The following is a 25,296-nucleotide window of genomic DNA, read 5'->3' as shown; positions in this document are numbered from 1 at the left end:
GATGTCACTGAACCACGCAGGGAAGAAATGCAATGGAGTGTATTGATTTAACCCAAAACTTGGGTTTACTATGATTCATATGGAAAATGTTATAATATTTACGTTTAGTCAGTTAGCAGACGCTCTTATCCAGAGCGACTTACAGTAAGTACAGGGACATTCCCCCGAGGAAAGTAGGGTTAAGGGCCTTGCCCAAGGACACAACGTATTTTCGAACGGCCAGGAATCGAACCGGCAACCTTCTGATTAATAGCCCGATTCCCTAACCACTCAGCCATCTGACTCCCTTATAGCCGATGTCTAGTATTGAATGTTCTAATGATAATAGAGGTGAAGCAAGATCCACATGGAACAAGAAAAACAAGCTGAGGCCAAGTCTGAACAAAGTTACTTAAAGGAGGAAAGATATTTCTCATTATACCATGTAAGAAGAAACTCATTCCTCACTTCCATTCTACCAAAGCCAAAGGGGTACTCTGGTTTTACAAATCTTTGTGACTCCAATATAAATACATAATCATTCTTTAAGGGGGGAAACTAGGAGTTTTTTTTAATGAGGTATCCTATTGATGTTATCCAGAACATTCCCAGGCTAGTCGAATATACTGCCACCACATTCTACTTGAACCCCTGACCCAGGCTAAACCAGTATGAACCAGTTTGACCATTTGACCTTCACCTCTTTCTCATTCCTTTAGAGTAATGTTACATGCTCCATCCAACACACTTGATTCTAATGAATCTTTGTTATCAGGCTTCTGCTGAGCTTCACACATAGACACACACACAAACACACACACATTAACATGCACTGTGAAAGAGAGAGAGTGGCAGACTTTCTCTCTCCCTCTCCCTTTTATTGCGACGTTATTTAATGGAGTTGCTTCTATTAATGTGTTGTGAAACACTTTAATCATGTATTGCAGTTGCATGGTTCATAATGTTTGAGGCAACATTCTGTCTCTCTCTCTCTCTCTCTCTCTCTCTCTCTCTCTCTCTCTCTCTCTCTCTCTCTCTCTCTCTCTCTCTCTCTCTGTCTCTCTCTGTCTCTCTCTGTCTCTCTCTGTCTCTCTCTGTCTTTCTCGCTTATACCTTGATGAGGTGCTACAGCTGTCTGTCTGTGCTGCCTGCAGTGCAGCCTGGAGTGGCAGCAGAACAGCCAGGGCACGGGGCCTAGATATTGTCACATTGTGTAGAGTCCTGTGCCTGCTGCTTTGACCATGTTCATCTCTTACTCTTGAACACAGAACAAAAGGTAAAAAGTCAGAAAAATATCTAGTTTGGTATTTGAGGCCCAATTATACTACATGTGTAGAGTATGAGTTTAAAGAACCATAAATATAGATCTTTAGATTGACATGCATCGATCTTGTTGGGGTCCAGGCTATGGTTGTTGTGCTATACAATATGCATTCATAGTGAATTCAGGGCTTTGATAACATTACACTTTGTGAGAAGTAAAACTAATATCAACAAACATTCAGCTAACCTTCTGCTAACCCCAAACCCAACCCAGTGTGAGATGGGGCACTGTTGGGCTGTGTGTCAAACACACACACATTACAAGGCCCCTCCCCCTCAAGGTGACATCTTTCTAGAAGCATCAGGGACTGACAATGATTTATCACTTTCTTTTTATTACAGAATGGGCCCCTTGGAAGTTTAGTGCGTCCTATATCTCTGTCAAACCAAGACAGACAGAAAGGGTGATCAAAAGGCCATGTCCAACATGCATGACTTGAATAATGAATAAAAATGCTTCTTAAAATGCAGAGGATTAATGCTCAAATTGCAGCGTTTCATGTGTTAACAAGTAACCTCATCGAGAGCAAGGATGTAAAAAAGAGAATCAGACAACGGCGCTGGTTTCTGTGCAGAATGGACGATACTGAATACTTTCTGAATCGACTTGGGGAAGGACTAAATGCCAAATGAAGGGACTCATTCTTGGCAGCTTTGCTGCAGTTTGTTTACCCCGGCCACGCCCAGCAGCATATTTTCTGTCCATGTCATCAGCAGCTGTAAGAGCTTCAACACGGAGGTCTACTGGGAGCCTTCTGAAACGGGCAGGGATTCTTATTCCGATCAGGATTTAATCATGGAAATGTTTTAACCATATGATGACATGTTACTTTTGCACACATTTAACAGAAAGATGTGGCCTGTCCAATTTCCACTGGTATCTTTAAACATAGATAGACCCCTTCTACAACACGAGTGCACCTTTTAACAAGGAGCTGAAGTGTAAATCCAAACTAAATGTTTCCTGTGTCTCCTGAAGGATTCACTAAAACCCAGTGAGGTTCACAGCCCAAACCCAGAGCCCAAACCCAGAGCCCAAACCCAGAGCCCAAACCCAGAGCCCAAACCCAGAGCCCTAACCCAGAGCCCAAACCCAGAGCCCAAACGCAGAGCACTAACCCAGGCTTGTCCAGAGGACATTCCATCATGACAGTGTTTCCTGTTCCGAGCAGGGTCTGAGAGAGGCTGCTCTTCATGACATATGCTGCATAGAGACACCCTCCTCTACATCTCCCTCCTCCCACCCCTTCTCAACTCTCCTCCTTTGCTCTTACTTCTTCTTCCTGTTCTTCCATCTCTTCCCCGTCTCCTCCCAACCTCCCTAACCTCATTTCTGCATGACCGAATCTAGAGGGGAAAACACTTAATCACTTTCTGCATGCCCAGGAAACACATTCATCCTACTGCATACATACATGTATCTACATATTTACTGCTCACTACCCTCGTTTAGTCTGAGTAAATACAGATCTAAATGAGACTAAATCAACTATGTACAGCCGAGTGACTAATATCCAAACGTGAGAGGTTTGGCACAGCACATCATGCATGGTACATTAAGAAATGCACCAGTGAAAAAAGCAAACAGTTTGTTTCTTTTCAAAGGTCATTTAGCACACTGTAGCATTGTTTCACCAAGACAACACATGTGGGCCTACTTTATGCTTTTAACATATGTTTAAACCACAAACGGCAACATTTTATTTCAGGCAGTTGTCAGAGGCAACCTGAATCTAAACAATTCATTATGCTTGCCAGATGACATAAGATTAATCTTTTTGCCACACTATTTTTCATTAAAAATTTTCCTTCAAATAGAGAGGATAGCTTTGACTCAACCTCAGTGATAACCCTGAACTGAATCTATGAAAGAGTGGGACCACAACATCAACTAGGCATGGCCCTACAGACATGGCCCTACAGACACGGCCCCTACAGACACGGCCCTACAGACATGCCCCTACAGACATGGCCCTACAGACATGGCCCCTACAGACACGCCCCTACAGACACGGCCCCTACAGACACGGCCCTACAGACACGGCCCCTACAGACATGGCCCTACAGACACGGCCCTACAGACACGGCCCTACAGACACGGCCCTACAGACACGGCCCTACAGATACGGCCCCTACAGACATGGCCCTACAGACACGGCCCTACAGACATAACAGACTTTGAGCATAAAATGTTGTAGCTCATCGAGAGATCCTCCCCCACCAGTCTACAATCTCCATCCCTTCACAGGATACTGCAGCAATGGCTCCATTTGGTCAAATTATCCAATTCAGTTGGTTGCCATGACTCACTGCAAGAATTAGCAGATATTTCCACATGCCCCTTGGTCATGTGTGATGTGGATGGTGTTTGGGCGGGAAGGCGACCATGAAAACAGGCCAACTTTGTGCTGAAAGAATGCCTTCCTCTGTTTGAATCTTTATTTTGACTCTGGCCTTCTTTTTTCAGGCAACCACATTTGTCATTATAATATGCTGAACATTTTTAGGGATGTAGTAGGAATCTCTTCCAGTCAATTGAATGTTGTAAGCACATGCATTTCCTAATGCGTCTTCATAGCTTACATCTCCATACTGTAGCTGTTTCCATTCATTCAGTCATTTTGTTAAATTGTATACAATTATAGTATTCACACTAGTCAAAAGACGACTATCTAAAGTACTATAGGAAATATAGATATAAACTTTAATTATTTATTATTTTGTATTGTTGAAAGCTAATCAACCTCAGCATTACCATCTAATGATCTTGAACATCCCCAATGTTCCTCAACTCTGTTCCAATGATCCTTAACTCTGTCGCAATGAATCTGCACTTCAAATCAATCACCACCTGAGTCCTGATTTTTTTTTTTTCAACCTTTGGAAACTTTTTTTTAAAGTTTAACTTATTGGAAGAAAAACAATTCAACCTTTTAAACCTTTAAAAAAAAAAATATTTCCCAACCTTTTGAAACGTTGTTTTTGTTGTTTAAGTAAGTTCTGATACCAGAAAAATCTAGCCAGTATTTGTACTTTGTGACTTCCCATCTCTGCTGCTGGTCAGTATTGGACTTCAGTGAGTCTCAACAATATTCATCTGAGAATGTGAAAGGTGTGTCTGTGCTATGGAAGAACAATATAATTAATGTTTAGCTTTTCGGTTCACCAGGGGTGCTGTGTTCCGTCATGTGGGCTGCAGAGACGGCTTAAAAAGACCCCAGACACCAAAGAGCAGGAAACCAAGTCTTGACAGTACTCCAGGGAATTCCTGAATGCTCTGAATATATTCTAATCTACTTAAGAGGAACATCCGATAAGGCCAACACATGGCAGAAGAGGAGTATGGTAAGCCTTGCTGTTCTCACACAGACACGAAGCAGTACAGTAACACATTCCCACATCATCATCATCCTGTGGTTGGACCAGTGAAACATGCTTGATCTGCACCTTCCAGAGGGGATTTAGAGTTTCAACTAAAATGCTGGGGTTCCTTTTAATTCATTTTCAGAATCAGAATCAGGTTTATTTGTCAAGTAAGTGTACACAAACAATTTGCTTTGGTGGACAGGTGCATACAATAGACATAAAAGTGGCGGCAGTCTTTAAATATAACATGTACAATTATAATAATTCCTAATAATTCTAAACAACACTGTACACTATAAAATAGGAGAGTGCAGTTTTGTTTGGCCCTGTCACACTAGAGAAGACCCACCTCTACAAAAACACCTTTAGCCATGTAGGTCATCACAGGAACGCCAACGTGCAGTCAATCAGCTGTCCAATAAACTGCCAAGAACCTAAACATAACTGAGGCCACATTGTGGCATGTTGTCACCCACTAAAGTCTGAACAGAAAGCAACCATAACCTTAACTACTGAGCCAAGCATAGAATTTGGGTTTGTCCTGGCCACAAGATGTCAAGACAGCCTTCCTTTGGCTCACAGGCGGCACAAAGACCAGACAAGCACTTACCAAGTAGATGTAAATGATCAGTGTTCACACTTGAATTCATACAATAAGCCTTTGAAAAGCTACATGTTTTTGTAGCTAAAATGTAAAATGACCTTTTAATTGTATACCAAGCTCCAGGAAAAGTCTTTAAGATACAGTATACTGGCTTGAAGGAATTATTCTACAGTAGTTCAACTTCAATCTTACAGCATATGCTAATGAGCATTGGTATGGTTGCCCTGACTCATCCTTTTGCCTGAAGCCATGAGTCTAAGAGAGCTACCTTAACAGGACATAACTTCTCCTGAAACTGACATCCAGTATTTAAAGCAGTTACTTCAGTCTATAAAATGGTCACCAAGGGACAGGCGGAAAACCGTGTCAGTGATAGAGCTCAGTATATTAAAACCTGCCAACCGACTGTGAATTAACTCTAGAGGGCAAAAGTACTTCAGATCTCAATTGCAAAAAACAAAACACAAATGCAACCAGCTGTGTAAATATTCAAAGAAACAGTAAAGGCAACTTGGGAAGAAAAGAGTGTTGGCCAGGGGCCGGCCGTACGCGTCCATGAACGAGGCATGTGTTTCTGGATGCATCCTGTCATCCGAGGCTGTGGCCCTGGACAGGCTGACTGGATCACAGAGCACATTCAGGGAAGTGCCACTCAAGACAGGGAAACACACAGACGCTTTAATTGTACGCTTTCAAAATAGACGGTTAGTTTACCTTCTGACAGAAGAGGCACAGGGGACATTGGATTTCCCACAGACCACAACACTGTTACCTAGAAAACCCACAAGATTCACACATTACCAGCAGAGCTGTACATGCTGAGTCTCACTTCAGCAATACAACATCCTCCCCTTACTCTTTTGAGGCCAAACCTTGTTTTAATATTTTCCAAATCCAGCCAAAGCAACTATTTCAACATCTGGAAGTCATCCCCCTACCCCTTCCCCCATTTGCTGACTGCCATCATTTGGTTTATAAGTAGTTCCCATGGAGCAGACTTCATGACTGTGAGCCATGTTTAACAATCCATCAGCTCCATCATCTGTGCGCTTCAGTCACGGAGCCACAGCACTTTACCACTTTAGGACAACTGATAACATAACTGACTAGTCCCACTTCTGAAATGTAATGGAGAATTTTCTGGGAGTTGTAACTTCAGATAGATTCACTGAAAACGATCAAATTGTGCTGGTCTTTTTTTCCTAGTTGGGAAGAAAGGAGGCATATAATCAAGTCATAGAGCAACAATGCTGCATGTGGTTTTAATCAGACCCGGTTGGATTCACATGCTTGGTCATTTTAGGTTTGGTAGAAAACAGGCATTTTGTTGCAATGTTAGTGATGTGGCAACAACAACTGGAACCAATTTGCGAGTTGAAATGACCTCATGTAGGTTTGTTGATTTGGAATAGAAGCTCTTTCAGGAGAAGGAGACGTTTGATGTGAGGGAGTAGGAGGTGTCTTAGAAACAGAACCTCTGGATATGAACTATGAGTATGTGTGCGTAAAATACCATCTTACTGTAAAAAGGGCAAAAGACTGAACATTCAGTCCCTTTCTTGTAGCCATCGTGCTAAGTGACGTCTTTGAAGATGTTTTGCCGTTGTGTCTATAGGCAGGGGTGTGTCCTAACACACACAGGCAACTTAAACCAACACACTCTCTCTCACACACATGCAACCGACACCATTTAACACAGATTCTCGCTGCCAATGTCCTATGCACAAACTCTTGGCTACTCTTACAAGAGCCTGTGATCTGGTTCCAGTCTTTCCTTCATATTAAACCCCAAGCCTTCCTCCAAATGTTCCACACATGTCGCCTGTCCCTGTGTCAGTGAGAAGTTCCCTGTTCCTTTTTCTCTAAAGGATGTTTTGTATAAGTGCACGCCACAGTGCACGCCACAGTGCACGCCACAGACCACTCATCTGATTTGTCATCCTGAGACACAGCAAAGGATCAAGCAAAACCCCTCTACCAGAAAACTCTTCACACATGTTCATACACGTGATATTCATCCAGTTCTGCACAATTCCAGTTAACATTTAGATTTCTAATATTTCCTCAAAACATGATTCAACCCATCAAAGATTCACTCTGGACTTTTACCACAGATATTTGCCCAAAGCTTGTCCCCTCAGACATGTGGGCAGTATGAGAGAGAATTAACCTCAACAGGCCACAGTTTCTTGCCACAGCAATGTATTTTTTTCCCTTCTAAAGAGATAAATATTACAGTTATGTTCCAACATCTTTGAGACAAAACGTCTGTTTGCAATTACCCAACTTTCATCAACATTCAACCACACTCAATTTGAAGTCACCATTTTCCATATAAAAATCTCAATTAAATGCAGTAACACTGGTAATTGTAGATGTGGGCATATACTGTGCTTACACTGCTGAAAACCAAGCTTGGATATTCTGACCGTAAGTACAATTCTCAGAAAAGGAGTCCTCAGGATATTAAACTAAGGCGCTGTGTCCCTGGGTCCATCTATAGTTTTATTGGTAATTCCATTACCCTTAATGATACATTAAATGGCACAAACACTAATTTAACAGCTAGTTTAACTGAGGTATTCACCGTAAAGATTCAATGTTCTGCCCTGGAGCAAATCTCAGTGTTGAGTGGGAACTTGAGTTCAGATCCCCTGTGCTTCATTTCAGATGGATGGATGTTGAACCCTGGTCTTCACCAAGCAACAGAGGAAGCCAACCAGTGACCCAGCAGGTATGGAAATCTGTTCAAATTTGAGGCCAAGAACCTTCTCTTCTGAGGAAAAGTGGAAGTTACTAAAGTCTGAGCTACAACTCGGTAGTTTAAGAAGGTGACTGGGTGAAAGTGGGTCTACATGTTTGTGTTTCAAAGATATTAAGGATGATTTACATTTTAGTCATTTAGCAGACGTATGTACAGGGACATTCCCCCCGAGGCAAGTAGGGTGAAGTGCCTTGCCCAAGGACACAACATCATGTGGCGCGGCAGGGAATCGATCCGGCAACCTTCTGATTACTAGCCCGACTCCCTCACCGCTCAGCCATCTGACTCCCATCTGACTATGATGTTTCAATAGTCTTCATAGGCCGTCTTGTTTCAGAAAAGTTAGAAGACTACAACAGTGCCACTCTTTAACCCCATTGTTCAGATTAGATAGCTAATATAGGCATTCAAAAAGCTTTTTATTTTATTTATTAAATTACATTATCAGGTGGAAGTCTCGCACAAAACAGGCCTAAAAAAAATTCCAGTACACATTCAGAACCAGTAGGTGGCGGCATCTCTGATAATACTAATAACAGGTACTGGGCGCATCATCTTATTATCGGTAAATCTAATATTCATCAGTCATCCAAGAATAATTTCCTCCATGCAGGAGATGGTCTCTCATCTGGGAACAAACAGACTCAATCAACCAAAGGGAACTTTCCAGACAGTTTGAATACCAGCTTCTGGCCCTGGGCTTATGACATCATATTTAAAACATGTGACATCAGAGCTGCTAAAACAACACAGCCTGGAATAATGAGACTCAGGTGTTCCGGCTCCAGGCTGACACGTTCTCCATTTGCTCAGAGGTCTTTAAAGCGCAGGACTTCATGACTACGTGAATGCACCCCCCACCCCCTCACTCCACATCTGCCTGGCATTAACATGCAAGCTGTACTTCCTCAAAGACGCGTGAGCGCTGGTGTTGAAACCAGCTAGTGGAGAATGCAGTGAAGAATACTAAAATGTTGGCAACACTTGTTGATGCTGAGGTAAGGAATAAGGATATTAGTTTACAGTCCCCCCCCCCCTCTCCCCCCCCCCTCTCCCCCCCCCCCTTCTCCCCCTCCCCCCCGGACTGGATTGTAGCTGGTACCTCTAAACTCTCAACAACCAACAGATGTTCACATCCTTCTACTCTTACTTAAATATTTAGATTTCCAAGTTAAGATAATCCACACTTGAGTTCCACTTATCTACTCTCAATCTCCCCAAAGCCTGTAGGATTCTCAGACAGTCTGTTTCTGTCTAGTCCAATCAGACTATAAACAACTTCAGCCAACATATTCCATGTCATAATTGTGCTTTCAGCTGCAATCAATTCCAGTGTAGAAGGCACAAGATAGTAGTTAGTAGATCATGTTAGCAAACAGTATGTGCCAGCATTTACTTCGATCCCAACACACATTCAAAGTCCTGAGGAAGCAAACAGCTGGTGCTCTGTTATCTTGCTAAATGTACTGTAGAACTCAACTACACCTCCGTTAAGAATGAATTGTCACCCTAAATTGGTCCAACCACCTGGACCAAATTAGGTTCTACTGTACAGCAGCATGTCAAAACTGAACCCCAAACCAATTAAAGCAACTTAACTATCCAACAAGCTCATGTTAATGTTCAACACAGCATGTTCCCAGCACCCACACGCTTCAAACATCGGCAATTAAGTGTGAAAATCAACAGCAAATGAGGATACTCACCACTGGGATTGTCCTGACATTTGACAAACAAAAGCTGAGCCACTGAGACCACCAGGAGAAAGAAAGTCCTTGAATGTACAAATCTCATCATGTCTATAAGAAAGACATGAGCCGTCCTTGTGTGCAAAGCAAGGGAAAAAAGGGATAAAGACTGATCAGGTTATCACTGCTATACCATGAAGAGACTCTCCTGAAAGCAGCAAGAGAGCCAGCCCACTCCGTGCGAGTGCTTTTTTGTGTAGTTACAGCTTTAAATGAGAAGAATGCTGGCAACCCTAATTTTCCTCCCCCTTTTGTCAGCCCTCTCTCATAACCATCCACTCACAGGCATCTGTGTCTGTGGGAGAACTACACCCATGTTCACAAGTTCTATTCTCTAGCTGTTCTCAAGTACTTTTGACCGGGAACTAAAAGGTCCAGAAGAAGAGTTAGGATGAACATGCAGAAATAAGAACATCTTTGTTTGTTCTAAATGAACACTGTTTTTCCCCCTCCCAGAAGTGGTTGCTAAGCAAGACCATAAACGAGCTGTTTTATTACCATCTTCAGGGCACCAAACTTAGCAGGAGCTGAAAGGCACTTTTTATTAGATAATTAAGGACAATAATAGATTTTCTAACTGCTTGTCTTTGGTTCTGTGTGATGAGAGCTGAACTGTGTGACTTGACAGTAGAAGCAACGTTTGAAATAGTTCCAGTTCTTAGACCTTTGCTGATAATCTGATTGATGTTTCAATGATATTAAATGGTTCCCGTACTAAGACCATCTGTTTTTGAGTTGCCAGGTAAAGAGAGAAACTATTTTGAACAGCCACAATACGATTTAGAGTGGACTGGAGGTTAATATACCTTCTCACATGGGAATAATGATGACCATATTGCTATCAAAATGGTTTTAGGCACTGATATACTCACACTGGTCATATCATAAGTATTTAACAACAGTTAACTAAATAGTCACCAACCAGTCCCTTTTCTTCAGCTGTTGTTAATTTTGTGCCCCATAAGCTATAAACACATCACTTCCTGTTCCCCTGCTGCTCCTGTCATCTTGAATACATCACTTCCTGTCACTCCACTGGGCCTAGCCTGATGTCTTGTGCAGGAGTGCATTCTTTCTTCATTGACTAACTACCCTACAGTATATAAATACAGTGTTAAATATTGTTGAAGGTCTCAGAATGTGCAGTGCAGAGGAAGAAGGGTTCTCCACACCCACCTTGCATTGCTCCTCCTCCTCAGTGGTGGAAGGATCTGCTCCTCGTCACTACCGTCTCCCTCTTCCACCTTGACTAGTTACTTACCACTTGACCTGAGCACCCCCTATGCTGCACTTAACTGGACATTACAGCTTGTGGTACTTGTGAAACCTTTTTTTCTGCATGATCAATTTAAAATCCTGTGAAATCCGTGTGAGACAGTGGCTCTTTCCCCTGCTAGTCTCTGGACCATGTGAGACAGAGGCTCTTTCCCCTGCTAGTCTCTGGACCATGTGAGACAGAGGCTCTTTCCCCTGCTTGTCTCTGGACCATGTGAGACAGAGGCTCTTTCCCCTGCTAGTCTCTGGACCATGTGAGACAGTGGCTCTGTCCCCCTGCTAGTCTCTGGACCATGTGAGACAGAGGCTCTTTCCCCTGCTAGTCTCTGGACCATGTGAGACAGTGGCTCTGTCCCCCTGCTAGTCTCTGGACCATGTGAGACAGTGGCTCTGTCCCCCTGCTAGTCTCTGGACCATGTGAGACAGTGGCTCTGTCCCCTGCTTGTCTCTGGGCCATGTGAGACAGAGTGGCTAATGACAGGAACCAGCTGTGGAACATGTTCTGAAGGTGCTAAAAGCATCAGGTGATTTAGTTTCCATGGGGCCTGGAAGTGGGGCAGGCAGTGGGACTGCAGCAGGAGGAGAAACACAGCTGTTCCCCTGCAGCCTGCCCGTACATGGACGGCCTTCAGCCAATCCAGACCCTCCACCAGGACGCCAGCGAGCATCCGTTAGACTTTCCCTGCGTGGAGGGAGAGAGGGAGATGGCATGTGTTTGCAAAGCTGCTTAGCAGACGGCAGGCTGTGGATTGGGTCATCAGACAGTGTTGCCAGTAGGAGGAGGATAGGTGTGCTGGGAGCAGGAGGGTTGAAGCATGGCTTGTTCTCTGCTTGGCTACTAGGGCTGCCTTGGCCTTGTTGAAGTGAATCATGTTCCCTGAGTGTGGACAGCCCAAAGCACACCGTGTGTGTGTCACACTAACACTGCCAAGGTGACGACCCCCCCTTACATTATGGGCATATCATAGAATTAGTTTCCATTTACATTTAGTCATTTAGCAGACGCTCTTATCCAGAGCAACTTACAGTAAGTACAGGGACATTCCCCCGAGGCAAGTAGGCTGAAGTGCCTTGCCCAAGGACACAACGTCATTTTGCACGGCCGGGAATCGATCCGGCAACCTTCTGATTACTTGCCCAATTCCCTAACCACTCAGCCCCCTGATTATTCAAACTCTAGTTTGAATAGCTGAAGACTTTGTCGATTTACAATTAATTGGTTTGGCGTTGAGTTCTTTATTTTGTTGTTGTTGCTGCCATATACCTACATTTAGATTCTTTAGGATGTGTATCAGACTGCCCTCTGTCTTGGAACGTGTTTTGACATTCTCAGTGAGACAGCCTTTTCTGCATCAATGGCATAACAGAAACCCTGCTGAAACCATGCGGGGGGAAAAGTACACAAGATCTAATATATCCTTGAAGCCTCACAACTTTTTCAAAACCCACCGTTTTACAATACATGTGATGAAAGCAGTTGTGAAAGAGACCGTACCATGGGCAAATACCAAGCAGTGGTTTGAGATAGAGATGAATGTTGAACTCTGCATTGCATCGTCCACTAAAATACAATGACTTGTTTATCCCATGGAATGTTCTGCCTGGACTATTGCCAGCTTGTATCAAGCTCGGACTGGCCCATGGACTTCTCCTCGGTTTACAAGGTACTAACCTAAACAAAGACTAAGATTCTGGAATGACAGACGAGTTGTAGGTTTGATCTCATCACTGTAAAAGAGGTGTTGATTAGAGCTGCACCATGGGTGGACGAGTCCTGTGTCCACTAACACACCCATCTCTCCCTAGTACAGGAGAATGCCATAAAAACAAAATAAATCAGATTTGTAGTCCTTTTTAAAAGCAGTGTCTCAGAAGGCTTCACGTCCACCCATAGAACTGCATCCAGACGTCCCTAAACCCTCAAGGAAGACAAGGAGAGAACACAAAGAGAACTGGGAGAACCCTTGTGAGGAGGAGATCAGTTAGAGCTCCTCTCCTCCAGAGACGCCCGTGACCCAGTGCACATCAGAGGCTGAATAGCAGGACTAGAGACACAAATACATTTGCAAATCGATGGTGAAACGCAGATATCCAGATGTTCGAATCTGTTGAAATTTGAATGGTTAGATCTGTTACAAAATGACTCCCTCGCAATAAATTTAACTTATGACTAATATTTGTGCTTTTCTGTACATGTGCTATAGATTGTTCTCATGAGGCACTGTAAATCAAAGTGAAGGCATGAGTACCACAGACCTCATTAGCACCTAGAGAGTTTACAACCTGCTGCTTGGTGGGATAACGCTGTCCTGTACTGCGCATACAGTATATCTGGTAGTTTAGCAAATGAATCATAAATCTAAGGAAACCTCTGATAATCAGTGTCCTTGGTTCCATTACATGCAGGTCCCGAGGCTAGAGGGCTGATGTTGAGTACTGGCATTATGCTGTCATCACGCACAGTATGAAAGGGTGGAAGGTTCTTGAATTATTTAGATTCAGATCAGTCTTGGACAGTAATTCAGTGTAATTACAGTATGTGCTACAGTCCCTTTCTCATTTTCTCATCCACAGAGCACGTGCCCATGTCTCGATGGAAATCATAGACGGCCTTTCCCAAAGGTCACATTGTAGGAGTAGTGGTAGAATAGAAAAGATAAAGTACCGTTTTTCAACACATGGACTTTCATTTCAGTGGATGAAGGAAAAGGTAAGCTTTCCGAAAGGGCTTAACTTGCATCCCTCCCTCCACCCCCATCCCTCCCTCCACCCCATCCCTCCTTCCACCCCACCCCTCTCTCCACCCCATCCCTCCCTTCACCCCACCCCTCCCTCCACCCCCATCCCTCCTTCCACCCCACCCCTCTCTCCACCCCCATCCCTCCCTTCACCCCACCCCTCTCTCCACCCCATCCCTCCCTTCACCCCACCCCTCCCTCCACCCCCATCCCTCCCTCCACCCCCATCCCTCCCTTCACCCATCCCTCCCTTCACCACACATAGCAGAAATAACTGTATCATCCAGCATAAAATAGTTTGAACTGTAAATGTACATCATCAACAAAGTTGAGACACACAAACGTGTTCAGCCTTGCACATTCTTCATTATTTTCCAAGATGGATTTGAATGATCTGGATAAGAATGGTAGACAGGGTTTCTCTGGTAAGGAGTAAACCACCTCATACTCTTTTGCCTGGTTTGAGTCTCCAAGGAAACGCCTGCCAAATAACACTGTGAACTAATTCTCTAGCCAGAGCTCAAACACCTTCAGAAACACTATTATTTCTCCTTCTCCATTGCTACTATGAAGAACTAGCAAACTGAATTTTCAAAAAAACATTTAATTTGACTATTAATCTACCTCATCTGGATACAGTTATAAATCAATCTATTTTTACAGCAAATGGAACACACATGCGATGCAAAAGACAAGACACTGTTGGTTATATAAACATTATACACAATAAAACGCTAGAATGAGAAGCATTTTGCACATCTTCTTTCCATCTAGTCTAAATAAAAAGGTCACCAGATTATTTCAAAGAAAAGCCATGTGCTTGATCCCAATCCTGTCACACAGCATTCAAACCTACTGCACCAAGCTCCAGTGTGCTTCTCTGATCTCAAACGTTTTTATCCTCGCTCTCAGATGAAACAGGATCCTCCCTGAAACACAAATCTCATTGGCAGACAACCTCCTCTGAATTCTCCACGGCAATGTAAGCTGTGAGCTGCACTTCCTGGAGAGGAACCCTCCCTCGTGCGATCTCCTGCTTGTATCCATCAGCCCTCCTCTTCAACGCACGGCCCCAGCCTTCACAAACATGTGGTGGGGTTCATCTGCCAGAAGAACATAATGACTTTTCCCTCGACCGAAGTAAACCTCCAGGGAATCTCTGAAGGGGTTTCTGCTGAAGACATCTACCTCCCTCACTTAGAGGGCGTTCGAGGCCAATAAACTAGAGAACAAAACCAGGACATACGTGGAACAAGACAGTGTCAAGACAAGCCAGTGGGGTAGCAACGCCAGTCCAAGATGATCCTGTCTGGACTGTTATTATAGGTATCATGGGGAACAGAGACCTCCACAGTCTCTTGGGGGAGATGTGTTATTATGTGATATAAAACCCATCAGGAACCTGATCTAGGTCGGCTGTTACTGATGGCAGTTAGGTTCCTCTGCAACGAGAATCAGGCCGCTAACCTAGTCTAAGTTTTCCTTTTCACTGTCATCCAGTCAGCCTCATCTGTTTACAACCAACACTCTGGGGTTTCCATGACAAATGATGAGGCTTGAGATGTTTTCCTGCCTGGTTGGTCACTGTGATCATGTGACTCTTGAGTCCATCTGGACTTGGTTGGTGTGTGTTGTTTTTAGCGTGAGGGAAGTGTCTGTCAGACCTGAGAGGACCAACAAGCCCCTCCACTCAGAGAGCAGCCTGGACCCCTCCCTCAGAGAGCACCCTGGACCCATCGCCCCTCCCTCAGAGAACAGCCTGGGTCCATCGCCTCTCTGCTCCCACATCTGAACACCTTCTGTCCCGGTCAACCCTGCGCTGACTCACTACCCCCTGAGGAGACATGAATTACTTCCCCCTGTGCTCTCTGCACTCCAAAGGTTTGAAGCCAACGCAGAATACCTTGATCAGGGGGAACTCCAGAAATGCTATAAATCATCATACCAGTCCTGAAATAGCTCAGACCGACAAATACAGCCATATGAATATATACAGTGGTGTGTAAATGCCTTTATGTTACTCCTCAGAAATTCCATTGGTCACCTCAAAGTCCCGACCTGGGCGTGATTGAAGCTGTGTCTAATCACTAGAACAGAGTGAAGAACAATGGCTCCAAGTCAAAAGATGTGCTCTGGCATATTTGTCTAAGAAGAGAACCATCATAATAAATATAATTGCTGTTCTCCATAACCCTGAAGACACATGCTAAACGGCACATCCTGGACTGTAATGGAAGGTAGTTGCCATTTTAGCTGACCCTGTCTGACCTGCCTGATTCTCCCTCTGTTTAGCCAGTCCTCTCTGAGCACAATGATCTGTAATGGTGATGGACGACTGAGGAGATGAGCAGGGAACTGGTGTGCATGTCCCAACAGGACGTCTCAAACCCACCGACCAGGAACACTCCTCACAGTGACAGATGAGGAAATTAAGACAAAACACAACAGCCGTCTTTCACCTCCTCAGACGAGCTGAAGCGGAGAGGTAGGGGAGAGGGAGGGGAGAGGGAGGGGAGAGGGAGAGGAAAGGAGGAGGAGGGGAGGGAGAGGGGAGAGGGGGGAGGGGGGAGGGGAGAGGGGAGAGGGGAGAGGGGAGAGGGGAGAGGGGAGAGGGGAGAGGGGGGAGGTGAGGGGGAGAGCGGAGAAGGAAAGGGATTTCCTCCCTGGAGCTTGTGAGAGTGCATGTGGTGGTGGGGGGGGGGGGCGGGCAGGACTAACTTATGACTGGACATGAGGACGTTGTAGGTGTTATTACAAGGGAGAGCTTGATGCCAGATGCCAGATGCCCTACATATCTTTCTGCGTGCACACTGCCCCCCATACCCTCAAAGCCTTCCTTTACAATTCATCATGTGAATCTTTCAGTCACTGAAAACACAAAACAAAATATTCCACATCATTCTGCTTAAGACGACAAAGTTAATCCAACACCCTTTGCATATTTTAACAAATGCTAAAGGACAAAAGGAAAAGGAACCTGAATGTTTTATGAGTTACAACGCTGAACTTGAGAACCACATGTAGGATTGGTTTTACACGGTTGTGGGGAAATGATTTGCACCTTCTGGAAAAAGTGAGCAGCACTGAGGCCACTGAGCATGAGTCACTGGCCAGCTATCTTGGAAGGGGGATGGAGGTTCTGCCGCTGGATACAGGCCTGAGACCACTGTTTACTTTCCAGACAGCCAGTCCGGGGGCTCCTGCAGGGGAGAGGCTGGGGGCTTCAGCAGGGGAGAGGCTGGGGGCTTCAGCAGGGGAGAGGCTGGGGGCTTCAGCAGGGGAGAGGCTGGGGGCTTCAGCAGGGGAGAGGCTGGGGGCTTCAGCAGGGGAGAAGCTGGGGGGCTTCAGCAGGGGAGAGGCTGGGGGCTTCAGCAGGGGAGAGGCTGGGGGCTTCAGCAAGGGAGAAGCTGGGGAGAGGGAGGGGAGAGGCTGGGGCGAACATGACTTTTCAGGATTCTCTCTTAGACACTAACAATGTCAATGCTGAATCAATCCAGCATAATCAAAACCTAGCTATGCATGTTGATGTGTATAATACTACAGAATGTGTAAGATGTAACACAATAACACAATCACATACTGCTTTGATGCTGAAGACTCTTAAAAGTAACTTATAATTCCTTCTTTTAGTTGAAAAAGTAGAACTCTGATTGTAAAATAATCTTTATAGTGGTAAAACGATATCAACGTCTTTTGTTCTTGAGTTATGAGTTATGACGATGCATAGACGGTTGTTCCTCCAGCAAACATTTTTTGAAAGTTTTATATCCATTTTTACTTTCTTCTGTCTGTACAGTGTGTCTCAAGAGAACCCAGCTGGCCAGTGTGCCCTGGGAGACAGAACGGTGCATGGAGCAAAGTAGAGCAGCAACAGACGGGAAAACGCTGACTCCCTCTGACTCCGTGTCTCAGGACTGCCCAGACGTCTGCTGGTTTAACCACCATGGAAATCATGTGAGTGGCTTTCCTAGGCAAAGAACCATGGACATGAAACATCTCCTGATACAACTCCTTAACCCTGAGATCTGGACAAAGAGAATTCAGCCCTCTGAAGATCCAGATGGTTCCTTCTCTGAGTGACATAGTGTTCTCCCCCCTCCTGTAATCAACCAAGTTTAAGACTAAATCGAACATTTACATAATCGACCCTTGTGTTAATTTGTGATCATTAGATTATTTTTTTCAGCAAACAGCTACATAAATACCTTACTGCATTACCATGGTTACCAAGGTTTAACTACAAAAATGAAACTCTTGCACCTGAAACAGTTGTCAGCCATGCGGTGAGGAGAAGCCAATTGCTTCAGACAAAATATCTGAACTTAAAAGCCTTTCGTGAGGGACAGGACTGAACATGAGTGTTTGTGGATGCAAGAAGGGGAATCTATAGAGGGTTATAACACTGTCAAAGTCCTCCAGGCTTGAGATGGGACTGTCAGAGAGTTTGGAAACTGGCTGGCAATGGGTCTGTTTTCTCATAGCTTGTAATTGACTGGGGCATGGACTTGTCTTCAAGAAATGATGAAAACTTCAGTTCACAATCTTCAACTTAATCTGACATAACACCCCAGAGCAAAGTGCATGAAGGATTCTGACAGAGATGCTCTCAAAAGGACCCAAAGCAGAAAGGACCCAAAGCATTGCCCCAGTGTGACTTCATGACAAAGCATGACTTCGAATGAACACTTTACTGTTCAAGAGACTTCAGTCACTTTTCAAACAGCAGTAAATCATTTCCGTCATGTCCTCTGTCATTGAAATGTTCTTTTATTCTGTGACATCATCCAGAAGGGTAAGTATGCTTTCAAATCATCACACCCTTGTGCATTGCTTGACATTAACTGGAAATCCCCTATATGTCCTTTCCTTTCACACACACACACAAATTATTCTGAAAACATGCAGATGACTGAAGACTTTATCGACTAGATATTATAAAGGTATCATATTGTTGTCAGGTTGGAGAGATATCCTACATTTAAACAATGCTAACGCTGTTTAATGCTACAGTCTGCAACTAGAGTTCAGTTGCTTCTGAGTGCCAGGGGCAGTTCGGGCAGAATGGGTTTTAATCGCCATGAAAGTTTGCACAGACAAGGAATTTGCTTTGGCAGGAAGGTGCATACATTAAACATATAGGAATCTTAAACATTTACATATGAGGTCTAACTATACTAAGGGTATGTAAACTAGCGATACTAAGTGGATTTAGAATTAAAATTAAAATTACAATAAAATATATAATAAAGTATAAAGTTACCATAATTTACAATTTAAAAATATAAATATTACAAAAAGTACAAATGGTACAAAAGATACAATTGTGTAATGCAGTGCAAAATGCTATGTGTTTAAGACATTAAGTCATTAAAGTCAGTGTGAACCTTTGGCCTTGTTGAGGAGGCCAACAGCGGATGGGAAAAAACTCTTTTAGTGGCGTGTGGTATTGGTCCTAAGTTCTGGAGGTGAGGAACTGTGTGTCGCGAAGCTTCCCACTAAAACACTTGATGGCCTTTGACATGTCAGGAAAAGTAAGGCAAATGTACATACAGACAGAAAGCAATGTACTGTATGATTTGGCCATAACACAAGCACATAACACAAGCACATAACACAAGCACATAACACAAGCACATAGCACATAACACAAGCACATAACACAAGCACATAACATCAGTTGCTTCATCCTCTGTGACAGCCCAGTCGTTTAAACAATGAGGAGTGGATAGGTGATTCCTTGTAAAGATGTCCTCGACAGCGCAAGGCTAATCACTAGGTACTAAACCATACCTAGATGTACCACAGTGATGTCATACTTTTACTGCAAGGATGTATGTGAGTGGCCTTTTTCCATGGCAGAGGAAAAGAAAAGCCCTCCTGATTGTTCCAGGCTCTTCCACGGAGGAGCTAGCCACCAGTATGTCCAGCCAGGGGGTCTACTACCCATGATGGAAATATTCACTCTTCTCTCTTTTCTTTCTTTTGAGGTCTGTGAGTCAAGGACAAAAAGATACAGCGATGATGTCATGTTTCCTGTGGAAAAAGTAACAACCATGTTACGATAAATCCCAGCAAAAAGATTCCATGAAGATGTTTATAAGCAAGGCCATACATTTTACAGCATGAAAACGTTGGTTACTGCAGCATTTGGAGCAACCCCTTCTACAAACTAGAATACTGAAAACTTTGTACATTTCCAATAGATGTGGGGAGCTAGCTTGAACCATACAGGGCGGTCCTGTCATCGCCCTGACCTCCCTTGACACCCAAGTCAGCGCTCAGCTCTGTCGCTTCGGGAGAATTCATTGCAGCGTGCCCGCTCGGTGGCTGCGTGTCTCTACAGAGACTCTCGTAACGTATGTAAGAGCAGTCTGGAGCTGAACGCCGCCATGTCGAGCCGCTGACGAGCTGATTGATGCAGAGGAAAGGGAGCCCCGGGCAGGTTGAGTTACAAATAGCTGATGTATGAGTAATGACAGTTGTGCAGAACGTTATTTACACAGCCATGCCTGGCCACAGTTGCTGCAGGTAGAGTGTTTGCTGTGCTTGCAGAGATCTGTTAGTGTCTTTTATTAGCTTTAGTGCTGTAGTGGAGGGCTGTTGATTGGTGGGCCATGTTGAACACAACTGATGAAACTGAACCACACCCAATGTTGTTTTTTCATCTGTAGTTGTTTGCTTGATCTTAGTTATGAAAGTATTATGTTACACCCTCTCACAAGCAGAGGAGTCAAGCTCTCAGCTGGCATGTAGGATCGTTCAATGTAAGAAAAAAAAAATGGACAAAGATTTCGAGGGGGAAAATTGACCCTGGCCTGGTTTATTTCTGTAGTGTAAAATCCACGAAGGAAAGGACAGTGTTTGTACTGTCAGTGAGTACAATCACATTTATGTTGATGTATAATCAAAGCAACGTTCAATCAAAACCATGCAAGAGCTGTAACAGTTCTTGGTCATTTGCGTTTTACGTGTTTCAAATAGCTTTTAACATGATTTTGATCGCAGTCTTTTATCTAATTAAAATAATGAACTCTGAAAGCTCTCTCAACTGTCCACTCAAACTCAGACACTCAACTTTGACATTACTGGTATTGCATGTTGGAGTAGTTGGCCTCTCCAGGAGAGGAACCTATCTCTACGTCCTCCCTGCTCTGTTTTGCGGCGCTGTGGAAGCTGTGCCTGTGCTCAGTGAGCAGAGGAGGAGGGGGGCTGGGAGGACCTGTGTGCTGGGAGGAGTGCTGGGGAGTGGGAGGGGAGAACCGTGATGACCTCAGCCCTGGGATCTGTTTGCCATATCAGGCCACAGACGCTGAACTAATCACCCGGTTTCCTGCAGGGGCTGAGGGCCTGACCGGGCTGCTCTAGGGGTGGTGACACTGGGCTGATCTAGGGTGGTGACACTGGGCTGCTGTAGGGTGGTGAAACTGGGCTGCTCTAGGGTGGTGACACTGGACTGCTCTAGGGGTGGTGACACTGGGCTGCTCTAGGGGTGGTGACACTGGGCTGCTCTAGGAGGGGTGGTGACACTGGGCTGCTCTAGGGTGGTGACACTGGGCTGCTCTAGGGTGGTGACACTGGGCTGCTCTAGGAGGGGTGGTGACACTGGGCTGCTCTAGTGGTGGTGACACTGGGCTGCTCTAGTGGTGGTGAGACTGGGCTGCTCTAGTGGTGGTGACACTGGACTGCTCTAGGAGGGGTGGTGACACTGGGCTGCTCTAGTGGTGGTGACACTGGGCTGCTCTAGTGGTGGTGACACTGGGCTGATCTAGTGGTGGTGACACTGGGCTGATCTAGGAGGAGTGGTGACACTGGGCTGCTCTAGTGGTGGTGACACTGGACTGCTCTAGGGTGGTGACACTGGGCTGCTCTAGTGGTGGTGACACTGGGCTGCTCTAGTGGTGGTGACACTGGACTGCTCTAGGAGGGGTGGTGACACTGGGCTGCTCTAGGAGGGGTGGTGACACTGGGCTGCTCTAGTGGTGGTGACACTGGGCTGATCTAGGAGGGGTGGTGACACTGGGCTGCTCTAGTAGGGGTGACACTGGGCTGCTCTAGGAGGGGTGACACTGGGCTGCTCTATGAGGGGTGGTGACACTGGGCTGCTCTAGGAGGGGTGACACTGGGCTGCTCTAGGAGGGGTGACACTGGGCTGCTCTAGGAGGGGTGACACTGGGCTGCTCTATGAGGGGTGGTGACACTGGGCTGCTCTAGGAGGGGTGACACTGGGCTGCTCTAGGAGGGGTGGTGACACTGGGCTGCTCTAGGAGGGGTGGTGACACTGGGCTGCTCTAGGAGGGGTGGTGACACTGGGCTGCTCTAGGAGGGGTGGTGACACTGGGCTGATCTAGGAGGGGTGGTGACACTGGGCTGCTCTAGGAGGGGTGACACTGAGGTCCCCAGGGTGGCTCTGAAACAGTGACTCCACTTTTGTAAAGTTTTGAAGTATCTTTTTGTAAGTGTGTTTGTCAGAGGAGGATGTAGTGGGGCATGGAGTGCAAAGAGTTTCACTTTTCCAGTTGGACCCCTGCATGTGGGGCAGTCTGTAGCCCTGCATGTGAGGCAGCCTGTAGCCCTGCATGTGGAGCAGTCTGTAGCCCTGCATGTGGAGCAGTCTGTAGCCCTGCATGTGAGGCAGCCTGTACCCCTGCATGTGGAGCAGTATGTAGCCCTGCATGTGGAGCAGTCTGTAGCCCTGCATGTGGAGCAGTCTGTAGCCCTGCATGTGGAGCAGTCTGTAGCCCTGCATGTGGGGCAGTCTGTAGCCCTGCATGTGGAGCAGTCTGTAGCCCTGCATTTGAGGCAGCCTGTACCCCTGCATGTGGAGCAGTCTGTAGCCCTGCATGTGGAGCAGTGTGTAGCCCTGCATGTGGAGCAGTCTGTAGCCCTGCATGTGGAGCAGTCTGTAGCCCTGCATGTGGAGCAGTCTGTAGCCCTGCATGTGAGGCAGCCTGTACCCCTGCATGTGGAGCAGTCTGTAGCCCTGCATGTGGAGCAGTCTGTAGCCCTGCATGTGGAGCAGTCTGTAGCCCTGCATGTGGAGCAGTCTGTAGCCCTGCATGTGGAGCAGTCTGTAGCCCTGCATGTGGAGCAGTCTGTAGCCCTGCATGTGGAGCAGTCTGTAGCCCTGCATGTGGAGCAGTCTGTAGCCCTGCATGTGGGGCAGTCTGTGCGTGTCATTCTTCACGTTCCCCTCTGAAGTTGAGGTTGGATCCACGTGAGATGAGTTCTTGTACCTTGTTACATAAAGCCTCATCTCAGATGCCAGTTTGTTTTCTGTGTTGAAACACACCGCAATTGTAGTTTTGTACACAATTCTCATTGAAATCTTTTATATCTGGAGATCAAAGTTCTGGAAAAAGGTTGAACAGAGAAATATCAAAATGTGTTGTGTGAGAGAGAGAGAATACACTGATTGTACATTTCATCCACCACTCCACACTCACTCACACACCAGATAGTTTGGATGGGTCCGTTTCCTTGTGTTTATACAGGTCTGTCCTGACACAGGTCATGTGTTTCCCTCTGTGTGGACATGTGTCTGGGTCTGTGTTTACACAGCAGTTGGAGCCTAAAACCACCATCCCAATAAAGAGAAGAATCCAGCAGAAAGGACCAGACACCTTGATGTATGGGACCCAAATGCCACAACAAAACTCTTTCAAGAAACAGTCAATGTTTCGGATTAGAAAATGCTTTGGTTTCTTTTTGAGTCGACTTTCCTCCTGGTTGTCATGGCTGAAAAAAATCAGTGCATAGAACAATTTGTTGTTTAGGTGGTGTAATAGTTAGCTCTTACGTCCTAAACAAAGTCTCCATTTCTATTTGAAGATGTTGTTTGTAATGTTGTGGTTTTTCTAGGATTCTGCTCCTTGTTTTGTGTGGCTTCCTCCATTGTCTCCCTTTCTGTGGTTGTTTCCTTCACTGTTTCACTGCCTCGTCTGCCTCTGTTTCACTGCCTCGTCTGCCTCTCTGTTTCACTGTCTCATCTGCCTCTCTGTTTCACTGCCTTGTCTGCCTCTCTGTTTCACTGCCTCATCTGCCTCTGTTTCACTGTCTCGTCTGCCTCTGTTTCATTGCCTCGTCTGCCTCTCTGTTTCACTGCCTCATCTGCCTCTGTTTCACTGCCTCGTCTGCCTCTGTTTCACTGCCTCGTCTGCCTCTGTTTGACTGCCTTATCTGCCTCTGTTTTCTCTTCATACACAGGGCCTCCGTTACTGTCCTGACTTGCAGTGAAAGGAGAACTTACTGTGTCTTTTCATTAAAAGGTGTGTTCTTCTGTTGCACCAAATCTGGACATCAGATGGCTGAGCGGTTAGGGAATCGGGCTTTTAATCAGAAGGTCGCTGATTCGATTCATGGCCGTGCCAAATGACGTTGTGTCCTTGGGCAAGGCACTTCACCCTACTTGCCTCAGGGGGGAATGTCCCTGTACATACTGCAAGTTGCTCTGGATAAGAGTGAATGTTAAAATGACTAAATTGAATGTAACTTTTGATTCCAACCTATCAAAAACATTAGGACACACAATACAGTCATTGCATTGCCACACATTGTCACCACCATCAACTTCCTTTAAACTTAACTTAAAAACTAAACTGACATGCAAGTCCGTCCACTCGTACAGAACAGTTTCATGTAACTATGTAGTTGAACAGAGATCCCAAGGGGCATGTTTTTCATCATCTGCACGTTGGCCTCGCTCTTGCCAACTTCCCTTCAAAATGTCTGCCTTGGCTTTGTGTGTGTTGTTCCAGCACAGACTTGTACGGCATTATCTTCCCAAGCAAATAACTCACAGCTCTTTGGAGAGCAGTCACAGTTTTATCTATACGTTTTTCTTGGAAATAAGTTACTACCACCTTACTGCACTAGATTTTTCCTTAGGAAATTTAAGGTGTAAACTAGGGGAACATTTTATTTACGTCTAGTAGATAACATACTCTAGAAACATAGCTAACAGCCAGATAAACAAGAGAACAGACAGCAGACACATGAGAATATTGTGTCGTGCTAAAGAGATTCTAGTACATTACCTATCACACCTCTGCTCTGCTCATCTGCCTGCAGGGTGAACCTCTGGGAAGCCTGTCTGCCTGCAGGGTGAACCTCTGGGAAGCCTGTCTGTCTGCAGGGTGAACCTCTGGGAAGCCTGTCTGTCTGCAGGGTGAACCTCTGGGAAGCCTGTCTGTCTGCAGGGTGAACCTCTGGGAAGCCTGTCTGCCTGCAGGGTGAACCTCTGGAAAGCCTGTCTGTCTGCAGGGTGAACCTCTGGGAAGCCTGTCTGTCTGCAGGGTGAACCTCTGGGAAGCCTGTCTGCCTGCAGGGTGAACCTCTGGGAAGCCTGTCTGCCTGCAGGGTGAACCTCTGGGAAGCCTGTCTGTCTGCAGGGTGAACCTCTGGGAAGCCTCTCATCACCAGCCACAGGGTTGGCCTTGTAGGCAAAGTTACACAAATGGTATGAACATCCCATTTGAATATAAAGGTAAGCTGACTTTTCCT

At 45.5% G+C, this 25,296-nt stretch overlaps 1 protein-coding gene across 1 annotated transcript in view; it reads right to left on the bottom strand.

Annotated features, from left to right (window-relative positions):
* The window catches only part of col5a2a (collagen, type V, alpha 2a), a 33,273-nt gene extending 23,256 nt beyond the window's left edge, over positions 1-10,017 (bottom strand). Inside the window, exon 1 of the mRNA XM_047047478.1 lies at positions 9,743-10,017. Within this exon, the coding sequence (XP_046903434.1) occupies positions 9,743-9,833 (91 nt within the window). The 5' untranslated portion in view covers positions 9,834-10,017. The remainder of the gene's footprint in view (positions 1-9,742) is intronic.
* Positions 10,018-25,296: the final 15,279 nt, after the last annotated feature.

The sequence above is a fragment of the Hypomesus transpacificus genome, chromosome 23 (assembly GCF_021917145.1).
Source record: "Hypomesus transpacificus isolate Combined female chromosome 23, fHypTra1, whole genome shotgun sequence".
Lineage (NCBI taxonomy): Eukaryota > Metazoa > Chordata > Actinopteri > Osmeriformes > Osmeridae > Hypomesus > Hypomesus transpacificus.
The sequence above is the reverse complement of the archived record's forward strand: the minus strand, read 5'-3'. Positions and strand labels throughout refer to the sequence as shown.